Source organism: Equus caballus, chromosome 7 (genome assembly GCF_041296265.1).
Source record: "Equus caballus isolate H_3958 breed thoroughbred chromosome 7, TB-T2T, whole genome shotgun sequence".
NCBI lineage: Eukaryota > Metazoa > Chordata > Mammalia > Perissodactyla > Equidae > Equus > Equus caballus.
The window spans coordinates 6,244,787-6,262,078 of NC_091690.1; the positions used below are offsets into that span (position 1 = coordinate 6,244,787).

General features: G+C 41.5%; 1 protein-coding gene and 1 long non-coding RNA gene across 2 annotated transcripts in view; one reads left to right on the plus strand and one right to left on the minus strand.

Annotated features, from left to right (window-relative positions):
- Window positions 1–17,292, plus strand: part of C7H11orf97 (chromosome 7 C11orf97 homolog) — a 22,528-nt gene continuing 5,236 nt past the window's right edge. Inside the window, exons 1-3 of the mRNA XM_014741398.3 lie at window positions 1–254; window positions 4,720–4,824; window positions 14,795–14,920. Coding sequence (XP_014596884.1) covers window positions 107–254; window positions 4,720–4,824; window positions 14,795–14,920 — 379 coding nt within the window. The 5' untranslated portion in view covers window positions 1–106. The remainder of the gene's footprint in view (window positions 255–4,719; window positions 4,825–14,794; window positions 14,921–17,292) is intronic.
- The window catches only part of LOC138924955 (uncharacterized), a 9,180-nt gene continuing 2,015 nt past the window's right edge, over window positions 10,128–17,292 (minus strand). The window contains exons 2-3 of the long non-coding RNA XR_011440409.1: window positions 16,821–16,984; window positions 10,128–11,575 (exon numbers count right to left, since the gene is read on the minus strand). This is a non-coding gene — a long non-coding RNA (uncharacterized lncRNA). The remainder of the gene's footprint in view (window positions 11,576–16,820; window positions 16,985–17,292) is intronic.

A 17,292-nucleotide genomic window follows, 5' to 3' on the forward strand; every position in this document is an offset into this window, starting at 1 on the left:
GACCGGCGGTCACTATGGCAACTGGAGACGCCTCGTGTTCCCAGGCCGCCTGCGGAGGCGCTGAGAAGGCCACCCCGACGCGGGCCGCGAAGGAGACCCCAGCGACATGAGAGGAGAGGAGGCGGTGGTGGTGACCCCGGTGGCGGCGCCGGAGGCGGGCCGCGATGGGGAGCAGCTTCGGCCGGCGGCAGGGCTGGGGAGCGGGGCGCGCGGGGAGCCCGGCGGCGGCGGCCCGCAGGAGTCCCGCAAACAGTGTGAGTTCCCCGCCAGCCGCGGGCCCTGCGCTGGGGGACGTGCGGCGTGGAGAACCGCGGAAAGGGGCACTGCGGGAAACCGGGGACTGGCGGAAGCCGCGGAGGTTTGGGGTGGGGGTGGGGGCGTGGATCCGCTGTTTTGACAAAGGCAGAGGCGATGACACTGTGGCATGAGGCGTCCAGTTCATTTCCCCAAGCCCTCCTTCGCAAAAGGCTCCCTGAGCCCAGGTAGCCTCCAACTTAATTGGTAGTGGCATTGGCCTGGAGGAATTGAAAAAAAATTTATAAATACATATTTATAAAAATATAAAATTATGAAAATTTGTAATATGTAATTTATTATAAAATTAAATGTGTAAACTTTATATTAAAATGTAAAATTTATAACAATTTATAAAACATATATATAAATTTTATACACACACAGACACATATGGAAACCCGTAGCTAATTTTTGCCAGTTCCTTCATTTTACAGAACAGGAAACTAAGATCTCGATTAGAGGCAAGAAAGTGATTTGCCCACGGTCAGTCAGTCAGTGCTGGAGAAACACTTAAAACAGTTAAACTGCCATCTCTTGGACTCTCAGTCCATAAATTATTACCTGATCCTTTTGGAATCTCACAATTACGGCCACATTTCAACACATGCTGTTTCCCTCCTGCCCTGACAAACACACAAACAGACAATATTCAAATAAGTAAAAGCACTTCTGGTCCACGGTTACAACCAAGATGGTTGAAACTCGAGTTCGCGCCAGGTCTCGGCGCTCATCCGATAGTTCCATGAATTTACAGATTTTCACAGCCCCTCGTGCCTCACTGGTCTGCAGTAGGTGCCAAGGAATGATGACAGTGAAAATAATAGGCCAAAGAGGAAGGCGAGCGGTTTCCAGCCTTTCTGAGCGCCTCTTTGATTGCCTCTCAAGAGAGCAGCCTCGGTTCTCAGACTCCCTCTGAGCTCGGCAGGCGCAGGAGGGAGGGTTGCTCTGAAGCCGCTCAACTCCCTCCGGGAGACCTGCTCAGGGAGCCGCCGAATGGCTCCTCCTGGTGAAAGGGCCTCTTTCCTCCGCATCAGCCCCGGTATGACTGATTATGAGACTTCATTCCTTTTATTATTGTCAACAGCACGCAGAGGGCCTCCTTAGAGCAACTAAATTCAGGGTATTTAAGTAGTCAGTATAATTAATTCCTTAATCCAACTTAAAATTCTATCTGGGAATTTTTCCATTAAAGATGCTAGAATTTAATATTCTTTATTCCTGTGGCTGTAGGAGTAAAAGGTGGAATTAATCATTCACTCATCAATTCAATAAACATCGAGTTCTTAGTGCATGCCAGGCATTGGGCAGGTTGCCAGGAAGTGAGTAATGAATTAAGGCAGGTGTCCAAACTTTCAGAAACTGGCAAAGTCAGGGTGGGGCATATAGAGTCCTGGCCTCAGCCTCCCTGCGAACATCCTTTTAGGGCCTCAGCCTAAGCAGAGGCAGGCTGTTCACACTGGCACAAAGTACTCACTCAATTTTCAAATGTTTTTGGGAAAGGTCTTCAGTCTTTCTACAGCTTCTACTCCCGGATCTGCTCTCAAATATATACAGATTGAAGCGTTGTCCTTTCCCATTGAAACATCCTTGAATTGCATAAAGGCAGCTGTTTGAGCACCCACCAAACCTTTCATAAACTTCAGTGTTACCTTTAAAATAGTTTGTAGCAATCTCACCATGCTGGCTGACATCCTCCAACCTTCTCCAGTTTATTAATTCACTACATCTGGTATTCTAGGTACAATCAGGTTAGTATAGTGTGATGGGACTATAACATCCCTTGATCTGAACGTTATACTTTTATTAGTTCCAGAATTACATTAGCTGTTTTGGCATACACATTATATTATTAACACATATAATAAATTCAGTCTATGACATCCTTAGTTTCTCTTTCCCCCTTTGTCCTGTTGAAAACATGTGATCAGGGCCTTTTCTATCCTATACTTATGTAGTTCATCTATTTGATCCTAAACACAAGTCATTGTATTTATCCTCATCAATACCGTCCTGTGGATTCATCCAGATGTAGAAGCAGCCTTTTGAGTCCTGAGTCTGCCATTCAGCAAGTTAACCATTCATCAAGTTTGTGCCATTCTCACGTTTGGTGAGTTTGCCAGAAGTTCCTATATCCAAATGAGCAAATTAGATGGTGATCCCAGGAGTTCCAAGCAGAGTCTCTAGAAGCCCCTGATCTGTCAATGGGCATCTTTGGCATGGCCATTCTGCCTCCTACAAACACACTTTATCGAATGCCTTGCTCAGATGCAGATACATTGTGGCTATAACATCTCCCTAATCTAGCTAGTTTGGTAACTTGGGTTTGGGAGAGTAAGGTAGGCATGGCTTTTAGTTTTTATGACTAGTTTTGTGACTTCTGGGAGTTGCTTTCTCATCTACAAAATAGGAATAATTGTACCGGCCCATAGGGTGATTGTGAGAAAGAGAGATGTATATGTAAGGTGCCTAGGGCAGGGTAGTGTCCAATAAATTGTAGCAATTGTTATTAGCTCTTAACAAAAGAAAGCAGTTCAGTCTGGAATAATATTGTTTTTAGCAGTCCTTAACACTTAGTGATGACCGCTCCTCATTGTCTGTACTCACAAGCCAAATGTTGACCAATCCACTCAAAATGCTGGTGAAAATCAACATCAAGCTGCTCTGTTAGAGTTCATAGATTTTTTTCTTTATTTTCCTTTCTTTACTACTCTCTCATTTTTCACAGCTCCTCAAAACCATCAGTGATTTTCTCTGTAAATTCCCATAGAAGCAGGGCTGAAATTTGTCAAGAGATTTCCTTTTTACTGACCTGTTCTAGGCTTTTCTTCCTTCTTAGCCATGTTTCTTAGAACCTTTTCTGCCTAAAGATCATGATTTAACAAAAGAAGATTTAACCAAACTTAAGCTTGAGTAATCCTGATGCACACTCCTCTCTCTTATGACGCGTAACTTTTGGGAAATAAGAATGAGACCTAGAAAGTATCTAATTCTGCCTTGTCCGCTTCTGAGGGTATGTTTGGGTCTTCATGACCAGTGATGACCCAGGCCCACAGCCAGAAGCAGCAGATATCTTGCCTCATTTGGGTCTGTCTGTGTGCAAGTCAAATTGATTCACTTGTGTTCTTTATTGGTTAGTCTGGAAAAGATGAGACATCTGCCATATCTTTGTAAATTTAAACTCAAATCTTACATGACAAAAATGTTTGGTTGTTTAGGTTTTTCATGGTTCCTTGGATTGAGCTTTTGAATACTGAGACTGGAACTACTGGTTCCCTGACATTCAGAAGGCTGCACTGGCAGACATACACATGGAATAGTCCTTGAGCTCCGTCTAATTTAACAGTGCTTAGTTCGCTTGAACACACTTGTTGAGCATCTGTTATTATGCCAAGTTCTGTTCTAGGACTCCGATGAACTGAACAGATAACATCCCTGCCCTTATGGTATTTATGGTAAGGAAGACATATTAAACTAATAGTGACACAAATAATTGTATATAACGTAAGTGAAGCCCTACACAAATTGCAATAAATGAAATGGAAAAAGAGAGTGCTATGAGAAAAAGTAACCAGGGACATTTCGAGATTGTGGAGTCAGGGAAAGTTTCCCTAAAGAACTGGCATTTAAGCCTAGACCTGAAATTTGAGTACAAGTTACCCTAGGAAAAAAAAAATTAGGAGAAAGGCAGTTCAGATGGAGAAAATAGAATGTACAAAGGCTTCAATGTGGGAATGGCAGAAGGACCACAATAAAGCCCAGAGAGCAAGAGAGAGATGCTAACAGGAGGGACTGGAGAGACAACCAGGATCAGATAGCACAGAGCTCCGTTGGGTGAGCAGAAGTGTAGCTAAGGTTATCTAGAAGAAGTAATCCAGTCCTCCACCATAGCAGGGATGCCCTATAGGGCCAGGTTTAGAGGCTAGGAAAAAGTTGTATGTCCATCAGTGGTTTACTGTTACAATTCAGGTCTAATCTCTAAAAATGATTAAATAATCCTGAGGCTGTTCTATGTTATGTATCTGGATTGTGGGCTCCTTGTACACATCTCTCTTATTCATTGCTGTGTCCTCTGCCCCTTGCCAAAAGCCTGGCACAGAGTAGGCCTCTAATAAGAATTTATTGATTAAATGAAAGTTTTCTTGAAGCTAACGAAGAAAACTCCGTATATTTATTCATAATACCTAAAAGAGGTGTCCACAAGTTACCCCAAAAGTTCAGGAATTATATGAAAGTGTGAAGTCCCAAAAGAACAGAAAGTTACAATGGAAGCGATCTTTCCAAAATGGAGTCTGCAGGGGGAATCGTCTGCTATTTGTATGGAAGGATACACCTTTTTAAAAAATAGCTATTCATGTAGGTATAATGGCTAGAAGGTTGGGCAGAATTTGTGATAAGTAACCAATTTTGTTAATGTCTTTATAGGGAAGAAATTTTTATACTGTGAGCCACATAAGAGAATTAAGGAAGTGCTGGAAGAAGAACTTCATATGAAGAGAGATGAATGCCTCATTAAAAATCCACCTGCAGGTAATCTCAGCGACAAATGAAGTGTATTTGTGAAGCGGATATGAAGTTGCCTATTTGATGGCAGAGAGATTATTTTATTTATTACAAAACCATGACTATCAAAAGAAAAATGGGAAATTCTTGAGCTCGCTTTATGATTATTTTGCCTATGTCCAAATGAACTGTTATATTTAGAAAAAATGAGCTAGTTATCAGTATCTACATTGCTGTCCCACATTTTTGGTGGAGTTATTTCTATTTAATGACAAGCAGAATTTTTTCCAAGTGCCTGAAAACCACAATAACATGTTCGATCTTCATCAATACAAGTATGACCAAGAACAGTGGTTCCTAAAGATTAGATTTCATCAGAATTACCTGGGAGCCTGTTAGAAGTAAATGGCTGGGGCCAATTCCTAGAACAGCTGACTCAGAAGGTCTGGGATGGGGCCTAAGAATTAGCCTTTCTACCAAGTTCCCAGGTGATGTTGATGCTGCTGGTTCAGGGACCCTACTTCGCAAATCACTGCCCCAGAAGAATCTAAGTCATTTAAGTAGGTCAAATCATCCAAGAATTTCATCCCACATACACGTAGTGTATGAGTTATATGGTCTGGGCGTTGATAGCTATCACTGATGGTTCATTTGAGAAAAGATATATGCTCTAGAAACCCCAGAATCTCTTGCAGATGTTATTTTGAAGCTGCTGGAGCCCCTCATTTTCGTGGTTCCTTCTCAATGATTACTAGGAACATGTTTCATGCTCTTCATATCATCAGGTTTTTATTGCAACCCTCTTGGGTATCAGCATTGCTAGAGGAAATGAAAGGACTGTAAGACACGACTCTGATACTCAGAGAACTTGACAGTTTCTGAGGAGGGTTGTTGAATACTTGGCAGGTAGGGCCCAATTCTCTAAGGATTCCTAAGAGCAGATGCTGCAGGCCCAGAGGTGCATTATTTCAGACTCCTTGACATTTTATATTTCAAAACCAGCCACAGAAACACCTTTTAGGCCTTCTTGTATGGCCCATTTTTACAAGAGGAAAGACCAGGAAAATCACCAGTTGTGTTCATTACAATGTCTTCAAGGAATGTTTGAAGTCTGGTTTGAACTCTATGAATGGATTCAGAATGACCTACTAAATTGTTTCTCTGAAACCCAGCCTATATGTACTATTTCTCTGGTGGTTAAAAAAAAATTTTTTAAGTCTATATTGTTTTGGGTTTACTTTCCTTTATATGCTTATAAATTTATAATTTACCTACTAGTTGGGTGTTGTGTTATTCTTATTGGGTACATTTGATTATGAGACCATCTAAGTGATTAGGAAATATTCGGTTTATAAAAATTCATTTTTCTAAGCAATCTTTGCAAATAGGCCTCATGTAAAATGGAGAATGCTTGGGCTGCATTTTTATAACATCCACCAGAGGTCGCATGGATGCGCTATTTTAGACTCAAAAACCCTTTCAAAGCTGAGAATAGATTCTGTATTCAGTTTTGAAGGGCTCTATTTATGGGAAATAGAGACCTATTTTTTTCTTTTTCTTTTCTTCTCCTCCTCCTCCTTTTTCTTCTCCTCCTCCCCCTCCCCCTCCGTCTGCCCCCCCTTCTTTTTTTAATGGCAGGAAACCCCATGTGCTTGGCCAGAACAGAGAACTAGTCCCTAGAGAGGGCCCACACTCTTCCAGCTTAATCTTAGAGTATTGGCAGCTCTGGGCCAGCCACTGGACCTTCTAGTGCAGAGTTTTCAGTGACACACTCCTTTAAATATCTGATGAAAGCTATGGCTTGTCTTCCTGGAAAGCACAACTTGACACATACACCCAGAATTCTGCACAAAAATTTGGGGACTAGAATGGCTTCCATAGCACCTATTCCCAGATGTTAAGAGTAGACATGCTTCACCCACTGTTTCCACTCTTTACTTATCATTTGCTCCTTCACCCATTTCAATTAGGCTTTTGTTCCCATAAGTCCAGGGAAACTGTTCTTTTGCAGATTGCAAATGACCTTCCTCTTGAAGGTCAAATCCAATGATCTTGAAGGTCAAATCCAATCCACAAACTGATCGAATTCAACTTCTCTGGAGCGTCTGACACAATTGTTTAGTCCTTTCCGAAAACACTTTCTCAGCTTAGCCTCCAGGTCACATGCTCCAATCTCCTGGTTTGCTGGTACCACTCTTTCTCTGTTATCTTTGCTCACTCTCCTTCCTCCTAGCCTCTAAACTTTGGAGAACTTAGTCACAGGCCTTTTCTCTATCTACACTCACTGCCTTGGTGATCATATCTAGCCCTATTGCGTTAGTGACTCCAAAATTTTTATCTTTAGCCTCTGCTTTCCCCCTCAAATCCCAAAAGCCTTCTTAACCTTCCACCTGGATGTCTAATAGGCCTCTCAAACTTAATATGTCCGGAACAGAACTCTTGGTCTGTACTCCAGCTTTTAAAGTCCTACTCTTCAACAGATCTTCCCCAGCTCAAAAAATGGCACCACCATTCACTCAGATGATTAGGTCAAACACCTAGAAGTCAAATCCTCAAACTTCATATCCAGTCCATCAGCTAATACCGTTGAATCTACGTTTCAAATATATCCTAAATCTCCTCAACTACAGTCTTGCCTAAGCCCCCATCATCTCTTGCAGGCTTAGCAGTAGCATCCTATAGCAGCTTCTACTGTTGTCCCCTACAGTCTATTCTCTGCACAGAAACCCGAGATATCTCTTACAAACACAAATCATTGCACATCAGCCCCATGCTCAAAACTCTCCAATGGCTTCTTATTGTTCCCAGACTAAATTTCAATCTCCTCATATGGCCTGCTCACCTCTCTGATTCATCTCCTATACTTTCCCACTCCATTTTAGCCACATAGATTTTCTTGATATTCTGGAAAATGCCAAACCCATTCCCACCTCAAGACCTTTACCCCTCCCCCAGACCATCAAATGTCTTCCTCCCTCTCTATTCAAATTTCAGTTCAAATGTCACCTTCTCAGAGGTAATCTCTCTACCAGGTTAAAATAGACACTACCCCCCATCAAGTTATTCTCTAATCCTTTATACTACTTTCTTCTTTCTGTTTTTTTCTATCGCTACCTGCAATTATATATCTAGTTGTATACAATTTTATTGACTCTCTCTCCCACTAAAACATAAGCTACCTGAGGACAGGGGGTTTATTTTGCTTACCACAAATCCTCACAAAAGCCATGTGATATAGGTATTATGATCCCTCTTTTAGGGATGAGTGGAAAGATTTTGAAAGGTTTTTACTATCTAAGGTTATACATTAAGTGGCAAAACTGGATTCTAAGTGGCAAAACTGGATTCTAAGTTCAGGTCTGACCCCAAATCCCACTGACTTTCGACTCACCATAGGGTCTCCAGTGACATGTTACGGCCAAATCCCGTGGATACTGTTCCACCTTGGCTGGCTTGAGATTTCTGCAACATTTGACATAGTTGATGGCTCTTTCCCTAAACCTTATTCCTTCCTCAAATTCCTTGATACTAAAATGTCCTCATTCTCCTCTTACTTCTCTGGATATTCCTACTCATCCCCCTTAAGAACTTTTTTCACTCACCCCATCCCCAAATACTGATGTTACGGGGGTGTTACCCACAGTCTTCTAATCTTGTTCCATTAGCTCTCCCTGGACTGTCTGAGCTATTCCCATAGTTTCCACTGCTACCTCACTACTATGCCTCTGAAATGTGTGTCTCCAGGATAAATTTCTCTTCCAGATGTCCTATAAATACTCAGGATCAATACATACAAAATGAAACTCACACCTCTCCCCTACCTTCTCCTGCGTGTGTGTCACCCATCCCACTGAATGATGTGGCCTAATGTCCAAGTTCAAAACAGAGAGCCATCTTCCATACCCATTCCAGATCACCACGTCTCACATCTAATTAGGCTGCCATGGGTATCTCAAGTTTGGCTCAGGATCCCAAACTGTTGATCAATATGCCAGATTCATCTTGCAAACATATAGACATACTTATTTGTTCTGCCTTGTTTTTTGTTTTTTGTTTTTGTTTTTGTTTTTTGCTGAGGAAGATTTGCCCTGAGCTAACGTTTGTGCCAGTCTTCCCCTATTTTGTTTGAGAGTTGCTGCCACAGCATGGGTTGACAAGTGGTATAGGTCTGGGATCCTGTGCTGCTGAAGCAGAGCACGTGAAACTTTAACCACTCAGCCACAGGGCCAGCCCCTGTATTTGTTTTTAACTAAGATTATGATAGTTAACAACCTTGTGAAATTAAAGTTGTACATTATTGTTAGTCATGTTGTAGGTACACCACTTCACCCTTTGTGCCCTCCCCCCACCCCCCCTTTCCCCTGGTAACCACCGATCAGTTCTCTTTGTCTATATGTTAACTACCGCCTATGAGTGGAGTCATACAGAGCTCGTCTTTCTCTGTCTGGCTTATTTCACTCAACATAATACCCTCAAGGTCCATCCATGTTGTTGTGAATGGGATGACTTTGTCCTTTTTTATGGCTGGGTAGTATTCCATTGTATTTATATACCATATCTTCGTTATCCAATCATCAGTTGCTGGGCACTTAGGTTGGTTCCACGTCTTGGCTATTGTGAATAATGCTGCAATGACCATAGGGGTGCATGGGACTTTTGGAATTGCTGATTTCAGGTTCTTAGGATAGATACCCAGTGGTGGGATGCCAGCCCCTGTATTTTTTAAATATATGAACCAGTTGTCAACATCTTAAAAATCAGGACCTTTTATATACAAGTCTAGATTTCTGGATTATCTCGGGTACAGAGGGAGGAGGGAGGAGAAGGGAAGATGTGACAGCAGAGTTGATATTCACACCTGGTAGCAGTGGCTGGAGTTGGGTTGTGCTGCCCCTGCTGGCCTGCCCACTCTACTGTGAACCATTGCACACCAAGTTCCCCAGTCAGGTGGGGCACAACCCAAGCTATTTATGTTCACTATTTATGTTCACGTCCACTGCAAACTTTCTCTTTTCATGGTAGAAATAGGGAAAAAGTATTTCTCTGGTATCCATACCTCTGACAAATACGGAAAAAATTAAAAGACTGGGGGCTGGCCTGGGGGTGTAGTGGCTAAGTTTGCACCCTCTGCTTCGGCAGTCCAGGGTTCACTGGTTCGGATCCCAGACCTAGCACCACTCATCAAGCCATGCTGTGGTGGCATCCCACATACAAAATAGAGGAACATTGGCACAGATGTTAGCTCAGGGCCAGTCTTCCTCATGAAAAAAATAAAAATAAATAAAAGACTGAGAGAGCCAATTATTTCTTACCCTGGCCTGTGATACTTACTTGTTACCTGCCTGGCCTCTCTCCGTACACATATTTGAATTTGTGACTTAGATAAACATTATATACTATTTCTTAGATATACTCAAGACTATCTAAATTCTAGGGACCTCAAGGTATACACGTATATCCAAGCATATTTGTGTAGCTATGTATGCATCGGTTGGGTTTTTTTTAATTTTTAAACAATCAACTCCACATGCTCTCACAACAATCTGATTGGTGAAGGTGAAATTTCCATAAGTGTCCAGACTGGATTTCCCTTCAACCATTGAGCAAGGATCAAAACACTGGGCCACACAGCAAAGTATGGGTCAACTTACCAAAGGGCTTATGCCATCTATTAAGAGGGAGATTTGTCCTAAAGTTAAGCAACTTAAATTATAGTGCATTTTATTTGTGACTGAGATAATGATGACCATTATGGAAATACCCAGAAGCAGTGGACTTCAATTATTTCTGTGCTTTTTTTCTTTTCCTTTGGTTGGATGAAATTGGTAAAAGATCAAAAGTTTCTTCTCCTTCGGTTGAATGAAATTGGTAAAAAATCCAAAGAACCAGAAGTTAGGTTTTATGGATGTTTAACACAGTGAACATTACATATCTTTTGGATTATTGTTGTTTGGGTGGCAATAGGGAAAAAGAGCTGTTCAGTCTTCTGGGGCTCTCAGCTGAAGGAACTGTCCCACCTGGTCTTGTGATCATGTTGTGACAACAGTTACAAAGAGCTGTGAAGACACTGAAATGGCCAAGATGTCCCAGGCAGTTGTTTCTGTGCACCTCATACCTGGGTCTAGGGAATGGAATCAGTGACCACAGGGAAATGGCTGCCAGGCCTCTAAGCCCACTCTTCCCTGGGCTTTTTATTCCTTCCAGGCTCATGATGCAGAGACATGTGGGCCCAGTGAGGAGCACTGGATGCTGGAGCAAGGGGTAGGGGTGGGTAATCAGTGTCTATTTATGTAATGATGATGATGATGATAATATAAGAATTATTACTATTATGGCTCTCATTCACAGTGTGTCTTCTGGACATGACAGTTTTTACAAATTCTCTCTCTTAATCCTTTCAACAGCCCTGTGCTCTTCTTATTCCCATTTTGCAGATCTGGAAGCTGAGGCTCAGGGAGATACAGAGATTTGCCCATTGTCACACAGTGGAATAGCTGACATTGAATGCAGGCTTGTCAGAAGCTGATGTCCTTGCTCTTAGCCATTGGGTTATATAATTTCTCTTTAAGATTATGTGGTCTGAGAGGAAAAAAGATTTGAAATTGTATTGGTAGCAAATAGTATTCTCTTCAGTAAGGAAAAAAAAAGTTTTCCCAATGGTCTCTAGGTTCAGCTTCAGTTTAGGTTCAAACTTGAGGCAGAACAGGTTTCAGAGGCTTTGTACATTCCTGGCAGATAAGGACGGGTGTGGGATCTATACGAAAAGGTTTTTATCATCCTGAAAAAAAAAGCAATGCAATTTTCTGATCAGATCTTCTGTCAGATGAAAATGGAATTTGGAGTAACTTAGGGAAATTTCTGGATAAGTAAGAATTTAGCTAACATCATCATTCACATATTCTTAGTGATTCCCTGAAGATTTAACTTTTTAAAAAGAAGTAAGCTTGTGAGACATTCATTATGGAACTATTGCATTCATTTTACCATTTATCCTAAAACTATTTCTACATTTCTAAGAACTTCTAAAGAGGACGTTGTGGAAATAAATTAATGTTCTAATTTTAATGTTTTTAAATTGCAAAGGCTTTTGTATTCTTCTGGCTAAAACCTGCAGAGGCTATAGTAGTCATGAAAACTTTGATTAATGAAGTTTACTAGTTTTCTCTTACACAATATTTCCTTTCCCAGTGAATTTCAGAAGCGTCCTGCCAAATCTGTTAATTTGTGTCTATATGTGCCTTATTGCACGGAAACTTAATTTTGAGTCTGGTTTATTTATCATGTTTTGTACCAACTCAGAAAATGTAAAATGTTGCTCAGCAAGTGTAGTTACATTTGTTATTCATTAATTCATTCAACAAAAATGTTTTGTGTACCTACAATATACAAGGAAGTTACTAGACAGCAAAGGCACGTCAAGATAGTTACAGAGCCCTAGAAGTCATGAAACATGACTTTAAATTACTTAAACTTTTCTTCCTCTGGTCAAATCTCTGACCATGTTTACACAAAGGGAGCACAGATGAAATGGCTCTAAACTGGCTTTTCAAGCTCTGATGTTCATCATTCACAGTCCAGAGACAGTTGAAGGGAGCAAGAATATTTTTAAAGTGTGAGCCCCTCTTCCCTGAAAGAGCAGGCCAGGTCCCACTGGCTAAAATTTCCAGCATTGAGGCCTTGTTTAGTAACGTTAAAACTCAGGATAAAAACACACCTAAAAAAGTCTCTGACTGGGGCTAGCTCAGTGGTGTAATGGTTAAGTTCATGTGCTCCACTTCAGCAGCCTGGGGTTCACAGGTTTGGATCCCTGGTGCAGACCTAGCACTGCTCATCAAGCCATGTTGTGGCAGCGTCCCACATAAAATAGAGGACGATTGGCACAGATGTTAGCTCAGTGACAACCTTCTTCACACACACAAAAGGTCTCTGAGTAGAAGGGGCTGGGAGCATGAGAAAGGAGGAGAGAAGAAGAAGAAGACACTAGAAAATTTTGAGCTTCAAGAAAGGATTTAATTCCTTTCTCTTAGCTTCTCTTTTGTGCCTGCTGCCCTCTCCCTTTTTAGCTTAGGCATGCCAGCTCTGAGGTCTCTCTGCCCTGCCGCACCTTTGTCTTCCTTCCTCTCCTGGACTGCGCATGCCAGGGCTGAGGCAGTCAGATTTCTCTAAAGAAGCAGCAGCTTCAAAGGGCATGCGTGCTTCTCTTCAGACCTCTTTTTCTCCAGTTGAACGCATCACCTTCTGTAACTTCTTCACCCAAACATCATATCAAATCAAAGTGCTATTTTTTTCTGGCAGCCTCTATCCCTGAGTAAAGTAAATACTTATGTATAACTATATTTTGCTTTGAGGATTTTTTCATGCATTTCTGAGCATCTGCATTTACATTCAGGTATTTCCCCTATTAAATTGTAACCTTCCAGCTATTCTTGTGATTGCATCTGAAGGGCTCAACTAAATTAGACTAGTATAATTCTTCTAGCTAATTTAATATGGTTTTTCTACATGGTTCTGCCTCCTGATTTTAAACTGCTTTCCATTTGCCAGACCTTCCCACCATGTGGAACAAATCTAAATCTGTTTTGTTCATCTCTTACTGGGTGTTGTGCACCGTGGGTATTTAATAAATGTCTGTGGACTCCTAAATCTGAGAGTCTGTTACCCTGGGGCTGGGGAAGCAGCCCTCTTCTATCACTAGACAGGAAAAAAGAAGAGAAAGCTGGCTGGAATGGTGGGGAAAGATTTAGGTTAGATACAAGAAACAGCTTAAACTTTGTAAGGTCTTGAAAAAAGGAGACTTTGGAGTCTTCCTTGAAGGTCTTTGAAGAAGAGGAAAGAAACTAACCTTGACAGACAGTTTTAGCTACTCCATTCAGGAGTGGGGAGGGAGAGGTAAGTATTGACATTCAGCTGGGTGAGTCAGCTCAGCGTCTGTGCCTCTAGAAATGGAATCTGAGTCCATGCTTGCACAAGAAAAATAGTTGCCTCTGTAAAAAGTAGATATTATTATCCCCATTTCAAAGATAAGGATACTGAGACATAGTGGGTTAAATAACTTGCCCCAAAGTCATATAATTGGTAGGTGGTGGAGCAGAGACTGAAACCCAGATCCCCTCTGAACCTAAAGGCTGTGCCCCTAATCATTACATGGTATGGAATCCTTTATGAGGGATCAAATGTCAGTGCAGATACCAGTGGGCAGCCTTGGGTCTGTGGAGAATACTCGGCATTGAAATTTGCAGCTTCAAAATGGGGAAAACGACTTATGGCACTAACCTGAATAACCTTGCTTGACGTGGGTCACAGTTTTCTACACAATAGATTTTCACCAAATGCTTGTTGACTGACTCTCAAAACCTAAGTAAGTGATTTTAGGATATGGAGGACAGCCCAGTGCAAATCATTACTAAGCCAGGACTTACTGAATGGTATCAGCATTTAAGACTATAATTTGCCTTGTAGCAATGTGTAGGTATCACTTTCCAAATATTTTGCTATGGTGTTTTCCAGTAAGTTTGTTGTTTCTTTCAAGGGGAGATTAAATAACATCTAGTTTATGGCTTTTAGAAGATTGTTGGATGTGTCATTGTAGTAACTTTTGGTTATAATATCTTTGGAAATATTTGCACTTCTAGGAATTAACTCAGAATCATATAAAGTTGACTAAATGAAGTCTGTGTATTTATATGTTATTTATTCCTGATCCTTCGGTGTTTCATTACATACTGTGTTTCTATATTTTCCTTTATTTCTTTAGGGACAAGTTAAATGATCTAATAGCACTGTAGAGGTTTAATTGCATAGGGAATAATTGAATGAATGAACTGAAATAAAAGATTAAACAAATGATAAAGACCTTGGGTGGTTTGATCAATCAAACCAAGTAAATCTCAACCCAAGTGACTGAAAAAATAATCACCAAGTAAATACTTTTCAAACACTTTGTGCTAAAAAGAGAATAAGCTAATCATCATCATCTTGCTTTTGAAAATATTGACAGTGGCCCTGGAAGGGATTTGGAGCATTAAAAGGAATCTCCCCGTGGGAGGCTTGAAGCCAGGACTGCCAAGCAGAAACAGTTTACTGCCACAAGCCAAGTACTATTCCAGGCATGGAGGGCTGAGAAGTAAGACCCCCATACCCTTGATTCTGCTGAAGCCCCTGAGGGTGCTGGACAGTTTACAAACCAGTAGCGTCTGCTTTATTTAAAGTTCTCAGTCACAATTCAATCTTCTTTTGACTTGCTTTTCGCAGGGTAATTTTAGTTCAGCCACATGACCTCATCGTGGAACTGAAACAGTAACAGCTCAGCTAAGCCATTTATCCCGTGGATACAATAGAAGCTCATACTCTGAGTCATACTCCCGACTCTTTCCTTTACTTTTCATCCGCATAAGACTTTCTAGCACACAGTCAGCCTCAGTGGGGGAGGAATTTTGCGTTGTCCTTGCTTCCAGATGGATGATTTTTGCTTACCAGTGGAAATGAGGAAGGAGAGATGAGGGAATTAAGGAAGAATAAGGCAACTATTTTGCTTGGTTCCCTTAGCTTCACCCTATTTTAGGTGAGAGGCCGCCAGGCTGGACCCAGTGTACTGTTTCTCACAGACATAAATTTTGGAACAAGATATTACCCATTCCTCACTGTCATAGACAGTGTCTTCCAGGAGCATCTGTGGCAGGATGTGGAGAAGGCAGGGGTATTGACCTGGAAGCACAAGCAGTGTCCAGATAGTCTAGGGACATGAAACTGAGCATGCAAATCCTAAAAATAGCTCTACAAGTGGGAGGTTACCTTGAGGGGAGAAAGGAGGCATGGTAGTGCCAAGCTTACGTATTCTTACCCAAGACATGACTCGTGATAGCAAACACTATATAGCACTTACTAGTCTAGACTCTTCATCTATAATAGTCTATTAAATCTTTATAACAATCACATAAAACAGGCACAATTCATTTTTCAGATGAGGAAACTGATGCACAGAAAGGTTGAATAGTTTACCCAGAGTCACTCAGCTAGTGAGTGGAAGGGCTGAGATTTGAACCCGGGCAGCCAGTCTACAGTGACTTTTAACCACTAGTTACTACTGTCTCTATGAGGCAAACAGTCCCCAGGAGCTGGGGAGTCTGTTGAACCTGGAGTGGAGTGAGAGCTCAGAAAAAGTGCCACGAAGGAGGAGGGTTGACAGGGAGACAGCCTCTGGGATATGAATTCAGTAGGGAGAAAATACAGCCACTAAGAGACTGAGATGCAAGGTAAACAAAAATAATAATAATAAAAAATGTTACTAAAGGGGATTCATGTAGCAAAAAGGAACCAGTTCGGAGACCTGGGTTTAACACTAATAAAGTAGGAGGAGCCACCATTTACCATGTGCTGCGCATGGCGGTTAGTGCTTTATCTAGTTATGTAATCCACACGATCACGTGAAAGGAGAGTTTTAATCTCTATTTTCCAGAAGAGAAAACTGAGGCATAGAGACATTACATTACCCAAGATCCTAAGTCTAGGAGGTAGTGAGGCCAGAACTATGCACCTTGTCCATCTGGCTTCTGAGACTATGCTCTTAACCTCTGGGCCATCACGGCAGAGAACGCAGTCACCAGACAAGGCTGGAACCAGTCGTGGGTGGTGGTTAAACAGGCACAAATACCAGGGCTATGGGAATGCAGGGTTAGGAACCTGGGAGGCAACTACACTCAAAATCCACAAAGATATCAGTGTCCTGCAGTAACAATTGATTCAACTCAAGTCTGGGACACTTGCCCACTGGGGGCTGTTTATTTCAACTTTCCGTTCAATTTGTCAGGTCCCAGTTAAAAGTGGGTAAATCCATCATTCCAAGTAAACTCCCAAAGCAATTTATTTTAAAGATGCATGATTTTCTAAATGCCCTATTATAAGACTGGTTAGAAGAACAAATTACTTTCATTTGAAGACATAAAAGTCCAATAGATGATTCAATTCATCAACTGGGGACATATGATAAGAAAACGTGTGTTTGATTTTGACCATAATTGCATTACCTGCATCCGTACAATTTAGGAGAGGCTTGTTCATGGCTGCTGCTCAGTGTTGCTCATCCACACTGCCTTCCTAGTAGTCTCCAGCCCTCTATCTGGAGGCCAGGTGAAGCGCTTCCAGTGATCATGTTACAATGTGTAGCTGTTGTTATATCCTTGCTTCATCTCTGTAAATTACAGCTGCATTTTGCCATATGAACTGCTACTATCTGCTACACAAATCACAACTGATCAATTTATATGAATCAGACTAAGAATCAGACATTTCTCATCGTCAATGAAAAAAGGTAGATGCAAGGCACAGAAATATCATAGATGAGCAAAATCCACAGATAATTTTCAAAGATTCCTCAGTAGTAATTCATACACTATCAGAAGCTCCATGAAGGCAGGACCTGTGTTGCTTTCACTCACCGCTGTGTTTCTGGCACTTAGCACAGTGCCTGGCACAGCAGGTGCTCAATCATTTTTTGTC